At 34.9% G+C, this 7,884-nt stretch overlaps 2 protein-coding genes across 2 annotated transcripts in view; one reads left to right on the top strand and one right to left on the bottom strand.

Moving 5' to 3' along the window:
• Window positions 1–833: 833 nt before the first annotated feature.
• LOC148842134 (small ribosomal subunit protein uS14z/uS14y/uS14x-like) lies at window positions 834–3,417 on the bottom strand. Its single transcript, XM_088957287.1, has 3 exons — window positions 3,272–3,417; window positions 2,353–2,452; window positions 834–1,165 (listed from the first exon to the last, which is right to left on the bottom strand). Exons 1-3 carry the CDS (start codon window positions 3,331–3,333, stop codon window positions 1,157–1,159), a joined length of 171 nt encoding a protein of 56 aa, XP_088813413.1. The 5' UTR covers window positions 3,334–3,417; the 3' UTR covers window positions 834–1,156.
• Window positions 3,418–3,528: 111 nt separating this feature from the next.
• RECQL3 (DEAD/DEAH box RNA helicase family protein) overlaps window positions 3,529–7,884 on the top strand; it is a 62,892-nt gene continuing 58,536 nt past the window's right edge. Inside the window, exons 1-5 of the mRNA XM_088957288.1 lie at window positions 3,529–3,664; window positions 4,523–4,698; window positions 5,410–5,517; window positions 5,642–5,649; window positions 5,739–5,822. Of these exons, the coding sequence (XP_088813414.1) occupies window positions 4,548–4,698; window positions 5,410–5,517; window positions 5,642–5,649; window positions 5,739–5,822 (351 nt within the window). The 5' untranslated portion in view covers window positions 3,529–3,664; window positions 4,523–4,547. The remainder of the gene's footprint in view (window positions 3,665–4,522; window positions 4,699–5,409; window positions 5,518–5,641; window positions 5,650–5,738; window positions 5,823–7,884) is intronic.

Below are 7,884 nucleotides of genomic sequence, written 5' to 3'. Positions count from 1 at the left end.
TTGCCCTTTTTGATTTGTTTGCCCCCTTTTCTCTGGCTTGATAGGTGGTATTTTAATTTTTCAGTAGATTATGAATTCATTATGATGGTGTTTATTATTAATGCAGCTTTTGGAAGAAACAGTGCCAACTCAGCATTGCAAAGGCATTGAGCAAAAAAACGCCTGAAAAGTTTTTTGGTTGAACTGTTTATCTGATAAATGGCTCTCTCGAAAATCATGTGAACTGTTTATTAGAAAAACACAAATTTTGACGTTTTTCATTTTTAATACCAATTTTTCACTGTTTGGCTTATATGGCACCTAATGGCACTGAGGTGTAAAAAAATCATACAAAACATTTAAAGCAGATTTTGTCTCGTTTTTCAAGACAAAATCGTACAAAACATTTATCTTATAAACACCATCGATACCTAACCTCTATATGGCAGTATAATTTTCCCTTTTTTTTCCTTGATTCAACTTTTGATTAGTGTTCAACGACATATGCTTTTGTTTTTATTTATTTCTGAGCTTACCATATATATTAGCAAAAAACACACACACTTACACATTCTTGCATCTTGCCTTTCAGTAAAACCAAGTTAGTTTTATTCAAAAAACAATACTTGCTTTTGGAAACTTAAAAAAAAACTTTAGTCATGGAACATGATATTAAATAACGAGTCCGCGTTCTGTGCACCCATGGGTGCCCTGGATGCGTGAACCCGCGCCAATAGGAGGCGTGCATGTCGACGCCTTTGCACCAACCTTAAATTGGGTTTTAAAAATGATGTCATGTGGTGCCAAGTGTATGGAATTTGACAAATGATAAAAGTTAAGGTAGAAATAGTCAATTGTCAGAAACAGTAGGAATACTTTAAGACAATACTGAAACAGTAAGGGTATATAGTTAGTTAATTTCCTAAACCTTGGGGGTATTTAAGAAATTTGCCCTTAACTATATTGCTGTCCAATGACAAAATGCTGGTTCAGACGAAATTGTATGAACCAAGTTAGGAAGAGACCATCAATGAAACCTAAATTCAAAGTACTCTAGAGATCAAACATTTAGGTAAATGATCAAGTAACAATAGAACTGCTGAATTACTGACTACATGCTAAGCTCGTCGATTCTTCTACTCTGTACTCGGTTGCTTTCCTGCGAGGATCTTCATCTTTAGCGGTACTGAAAAGTTAAAAACAAAGAAAAAAAATTAGACAAGCCTTGAAAATCCAAAACGGCACAAAGCTAACAGGCTACAGTATATCAAAAAAGATTTTCTCCCCTGCGGGCATCTAAATATTTTTGTTAGATGCCCTCCCTTTTTCAAAGGTAAACAGATTGACCATTAACCGGTTAAGATAACCTGTCCAAAGCAGAACAGACTAATTTGCCATATGTCTACTGTATAGTCTAGTATAAAAAACCATTAACCTGCAATATATTGGATTAAATTGTCTACCAAGTACCAAAGCAGCCTTTGAAGCATATTAAAGGGTGGCTATCTTTATCCGTTTATTTATTTTTTACTGTTATACACTACGCCCTACAAAGTTGAGATGTGTGGTGCTAGAAAATGTTGATGCAGTAAAGCAAGGAACCCCTGTATTAGTGTTGCTGTCACTACAAAATCATGGCAAGTCAAAATGGCATATTTAAATGGTCAATTTCTTATAGAATCAACATCTTTCATGTGACTAGCAGCAAAGCAAACAGTTGTTTCCTTGTAAATAACAGTTTATTAAATAAAAAAGGGAATGGAGCAAAATAATCAGTCAAAACATCAAGGAGTGAAAAGAAAGTTAATTGCCAGGCCCCTTGTACAAATTTACTTCTAAAGGTCCATCCTCAACGACATTACCCACCAAACCATTAGTCTAGAAGAAAAGTTAGGGACCTAATAGAATGAGACGATTTCCATGGGATGTCAAAAGAAAAAAAAAAAATTGAATTGGGTTGATCCTTGTAGTGAGCTGTCATTAGGAAATTCAAACTCATGAATTATATATTGGATGGTTTATGATGTCTTAAAAAGGATGAATATCAAAAGGATGTTCAGACATCAATCAGCTGTTAACTAGATTGTATTGTTGGCTTGCCAGAATATCTAGATTTAACTAGATTGAATGATGAAACATCGGTGTTTTAATTCAATCCCATACGTAGAAATTTGCAAGTTGTCTCAGTTTTGCCTCATACATTGTATTGATGGCTTGCCAGAATATATAAAAAAAAAGAAAATAATAACCACAACAACCACAAATAATACAAATCAAATCCTTGTTAACTTTTCAGAGATGATAAGTGATCAAAAGACAAAAAAGAATTAGACATGATAAATAAACCAACCTTAATAAAGCATAAAAACTAACCTTAATGAAGCCAATCTCCTTAGCATTGCTGCGGAAGCACTGTCTACAACACATTAGCCCATATTTCCTTATCAATCCATGGGGATTTCCACAAACATGGCTGATAAAACAAAAAAAAAGTAGTTGATCACTAGGAGAGAGAGAGAGATTGATTAGGCATGCAGCCTCCCAAAGGCGACTTCATATGTGCAGCAAAGACAGATAAATGGTCTTTATTGGGATTTGGGAGAAACTGGCCTGCACATCAGCTGTCCGGCTCTATGAAAGAAACATCTCATATGAGTGTGCACAATGCACCCACGGCACAATAAGGTACATCTTGAAATAATGATGCATGAGTTAAAGTGAAGCAATACGTCTAACATCAATTATAAAATTCTAACTAATGGAATGGATGCAGAAAGGTAGGCATACTAGAAAATGGAAAACAGATGCGACCCTTATTTCTCTCACTTACAGCTTTCTAAAATGAAGAGATAAATCAGCAGGAGATCTGTATAAAGAAGATCAAATTACTACACCCTTAAATATGGTAACTAGTCAGCTGATTCAAGCCCCCAGATATAATGAGAAAAATTTAGGGGAAGGGATTATCTAATATGATGTGATAAAATAATTTCTCATGACCAACCTGTAACGCTGTGGAAATGGTACCTAGATTTTTACGGGAGAACACGATCATTTCAAAAGTCGATAAAATTTGCCAATATTCTTTGATCTACAGTTGGACACTGTAAACTCCTTCGAGAATCAGTATATACAGAGTAGATAACACAATGGGCCATTGCGAATAGAAAAAAAGTAAAGAAAGGAGATAGCAATAATTAATTTCAACATATCGACTGGCTAAACAAGAGAAAAGAGAAGTTTGGTTTTTAACATATCGATAGGTAAAACAATTGAAACAAAATCATCTCACCAGGCACGGGATCCCGGGCCGTAGTTCTTCGGATGAGAATTCCATACGTTCGAATGCCCCATATTTTCGGAAAGCCCTAACTTCAGAGGTAAAGCACCGCAGAGTTGGACAGAGACAAGGAGAGTTTAGCTAGCACAATGCGCCTCGAAAACCCTAATTGCACGAGCAGAGCCCTTTGAAGGCTTAAGCGAGATAATATTTGAAATGTCCACAATACCCCTATAAATTATAAAGTGCAAAACCACGTTTTCTATTTCAGTTTCCTCAAAATACCCTTGTTTTCTTTCGCAATTGAAAATGACGCAGTGACACCCACGCACATATTTGCTTTCCCGCTCTCCACTTCGAGTACTTTCTTCAATTCTTCTCTTGTATCGAATTTCAGACTTTCAGGTACTTCGCTCCTCTCTCTTGATGTCGCGTTTCTATAAATTGAATCTCTTCATTATATCATTTGGTTGATAATAGAGAGTCTAAAAACATTCCGATTGTGCTAAAATAGAGTTTCTTTAACTTGCACTATTTATCAAATTTGTTAGTTTGATCTTTTTTTAACATTACAAATTCAATCCTCTCTCCCCCTCTCCCTCTCTCCCTCCCGGCATTGTTCAATCAGGTATAGTTCAGAACCGCGTAATACATAAATTTATTTGATTTTATGCTTTAGGAATTTCTGGAAGTATGAATTTGTAGGGAGCGGTATTGGTTTCGACTAATTTCTGCTAGATTCTATACTTCTAAATACTTGCGCATTTCTTCCAGCACCTTTGAGGCATTACCTGATGTAGGTTAGTCTTTAATTTTCCCTTTCCATTTCAATTCAAATATTATGAAATTTGCAAAACGGGGAATAGTTTTATGATGCCAAATCCTAAATTCTACTTTTTTCCTATGGGTAATTAAGCAAAGAATTCTTTGACTGATCAAAAAGGTTATACTTTCCAATCTGTGACATGTGGTAGCTTGGGTGTCTTGATCGACAAGATTCCAGAGCTTCTGAGAATGAGAATAATGAGGATATGAAATAATCACTTTCCGGGAGGACAAAAAGAAGCTGAAGTATCAGCAAATAAAGAACTTTTATTTTAGGGACTTACAGAATACTTTTTGTTTCTCAAACCTTCTACACATCTTAATTGGTCTCTCTATATATGATGTTTTAGATCAAAATAGTAGTTTGTTTTTGCTAATAATTTAATTACTATTATCTTTATTCAACAATTAATATTATTACTTGTTCTCTCTTGGTAGTTTACCTTTGGGATACACAACAGAAATGAAGAAACTACCACTTGCAGTGCAAAATATGTTTGGCACTGAGAAACAATTATGTAGAAAAGAGGGGCTAGTAAAGCTTTTAAGATGGCATTTTGGGTATTCGGAATTCAGAGGGAAGCAGCTTGAAGCCATTGAAGCAGTTTTGTCAGGTTTTATTAACTATCTTTTCATGAAATGTTAACTGATGCCAGTATATTCAGGGTTGTCCAATGTCCCAATTGATTCCAGCTTGCACAAAATGATGCTTGAATCCAAAAAAAAAAAAGTTGTAGCTGTTAAATGGATTTATTTAGTTAGCAGGTACTTTTTATATGTTTCTTATATTCATGACAGGTTTTCCTGAGAAACCTGGGAAGGATGAAGCAATTCTCCCATGTGGCAATGCATATTGTAAACATTCTGGTTGTGCAGTAAGGGGATCTCTCATGGGTATCATTAGCTATATAGGATATATGACATCTCTATAAAAAAATATCACAATAATTGATGGTACTACAGTGGTCCAAGTTATATGTTTTTTTGTGTACCAATTGCACCTTTTGTGAACACCCAAAGGTTAACAGAAGCTCTGGAATCTTGTCAATCAAGACACCCAACCTACCACAGAGGGGATCCTATGCCATACCATAGTTGTGGCATACTATGGCATAGGATCCCCTCTGGGATCTTTTTGGCGATAGTCTTGACTTTTGAGACATGCAGGTCAAATGAAAAATGCACTGAGAAAGGGCAACTTTCTCCATCTCATTTTCTTTCTTCCTTATTTGAGCATTGATCCTTTCCAGTTTGCATTGTACTCAACATGGAGTTTGTTTGTAACAAGCACTAGGGTTTACTGATTAAATTAACACTTTTCACAGGAAGAGATTGCTTTTGTCTTATGCCAACTGGAGGAGGAAAATCAATGTGCTACCAGATCCCTGCATTAGCAAAAACAGGAATTGTGCTTGTTGTTTGCCCTTTAATAGGTGAATGCTCTTCATTTTAGTTCAACTCTTATGTCTTTAAACTTTTGTGACATACAACTAGGTAGGGTTGCTTGCTTGAATGTGATTCTGACCATTTTAATTGGCTTTATGGATTCTCTCTCAGCATTGATGGTAAGGATTCTGTACCACTTAGATAATGTTATTCTACTGTCTAGAACTCTGAGATTTGGTATAGAAAGTTTTGGTGTATTCTTGAATAGGAAAACCAAGTGATGGCATTAAAGGAGAAAGGGATTCATGCAGAATATCTCTCCTCAACCCAGGTGTCGCATACCAGAGAAAAGGTGAGTATTGGAGTCGTTATATTTTCTTATGGTGTGTTAGCATGGTAGAAATGAAAATGAACTGCACAAGGTGAGTATTTGATATAAAATTTGAATACTTCTATCTAGAAGTGTACAGAGATTTCGAGGGAGTTAAGATCTCAGGGGCTTAGGGTGAATACAAGGGATTTTTGTTATAGAGATCTTACTTCTTTTGAAGAAAAGTAGAATTTATTTTGGTTTGATTTGAATAGAGAAATTGAGACTGGAAAAGAACAAGAGAAAAACAAAGCTAGGAGAAAATTAAGGGCTTCTTGGGGGGTGAGCCTTTGTGGGCTAGCCTTGGTTGTCTATATTTTTGGGTGTGGAGCTGTATATCTGTTTCTCTTATTATTTCCACTTGTATAATTGGTACTTTTGTAAAAATCTTGAGGATCTTTTCGTTTTGTGAGATCAAAGAGACAATTCAAACAAGGAGTATAGAGGTAAATATTCAGTTAGATCATTTTTTATAATGCTCAATGGGGTCAGTGACTCGACTAACTCAGGTGGTATTTTGGGTAGGTGTTATATTATTCCCATGTTTGAACAACAAATTTAATTCACCTTAATTTATTAGGAATTAATTTGCAAAGCAATGCAGACCAAGAGAGTTAAATCTTTTATCTACTTGCTAGAATTAAGGACATAGTTTTTCCTTATCATGAAATCTAATGTCCACAATTATGGTTGACAACCCAATATGGATGAAAAAGGCATTGCCAAAGATTAGTGACTCTGTTTCTGTTTGGTGCTCAAAGTGGATATTGGGAATCAGATCAGATCTGGAAGGATGCTTAATGTGAAATTGTGAAGGGGGGAGGGACTATGTAAAAGGTATCTGGGGTTTACAAATTAAGCACGCGTGGGAGTTGTATGAAAAATGAATTCTATGAAGTAAGAGAAGGCAGATAGCTATCACTTGCATAGAAAAGTGTGCATGCATACTTCTGATGGAAAATTTGTAAGTCACAGGAGGTTGGGTACTGTAATTGGATTTCTGATCTCTCATCTTGGTTGAACCTTAATAACTTATCTCTAGTTTGAGGATTTACAATGAGTCTCCCACAAGAATTTTGAACAAACTTAGACTTATTGGATAAGAATATGTAGCTCTGTGGATTTTGTATTGCCTCCTTTCAAGAGAAATTTCATATTGGAGTGGGATCTCAACATTCTTCTCTCATCTAATTTCTAATTTTCTTTTAATAAAAGTTTATACTTTACCATAAAATATGAACATAAAGTTGGCTAACAAGTGCATTTTACATGAGGTCTCTGAAGAGGATGTTCATCATTTTGTTCTTCAATTTAAGATGTAAATAAGTTTTCTTCTTCTTTTTTATTTTTTATTTTGGTTTTTTCTCCCTTCATTTTTTGACATTGATTGGGGTATCTTGGATCAAGTTTTTGTGCTGTTGCAATCTTGGTTGGCTATTCAATGTGATACAAAGGGCCAAGTTCTTCATAGAATAGTCTTTTTCCATCTTGTGAGGAAAGAAAACCCTTCTATGATGGTGTGTCAAGGCCTATTCACATTATTTGGAAGGATAATTTTTTTCTTCATTATGGGGCGTTGTAAGAATGACTTTGAGAAGAATTAGGATGACATAGTGAGACTATGATGGTATGTTGTGTATTTTTCATATTTTTTTTGTGAAGTACACCATGAGAAGTGGAAGATCCGCATATTATTCATATCTTGTTCATGAATATAGTAAACAGGTAAATTAACAGTATTTTATAATGAAACTTTGCTATCAATTGACTATATCTTAATTAATTATTTCCTTTTCAAAAAAAATACTATCCATTAAAAATGATCAATCGAGCAAATTAAACCCAAGAAGCGAAAGAAGTGGAAGACCCGTATATTTTGCATATAATATTCTTGAAAATTGATCTTGAGTTAGCAAAGTTATCTTGCAAAACACAATGAATCTAATTTATGGAAGAATTTTCTATTAATTGAATCTCATTTACTGGATAAAAAGCCTTCAAATTGCATACTTCGAATTGAGTGCAAGTTGAATTGAACTGTGTT

The sequence above is a fragment of the Nelumbo lutea genome, chromosome 8, assembly GCF_056320005.1.
Source record: "Nelumbo lutea isolate HS-2025 chromosome 8, American lotus-T2T, whole genome shotgun sequence".
Lineage (NCBI taxonomy): Eukaryota > Viridiplantae > Streptophyta > Magnoliopsida > Proteales > Nelumbonaceae > Nelumbo > Nelumbo lutea.
Note: the sequence above shows the minus strand (reverse complement) of the source record. Positions and strands in the feature narration are given on the sequence as shown.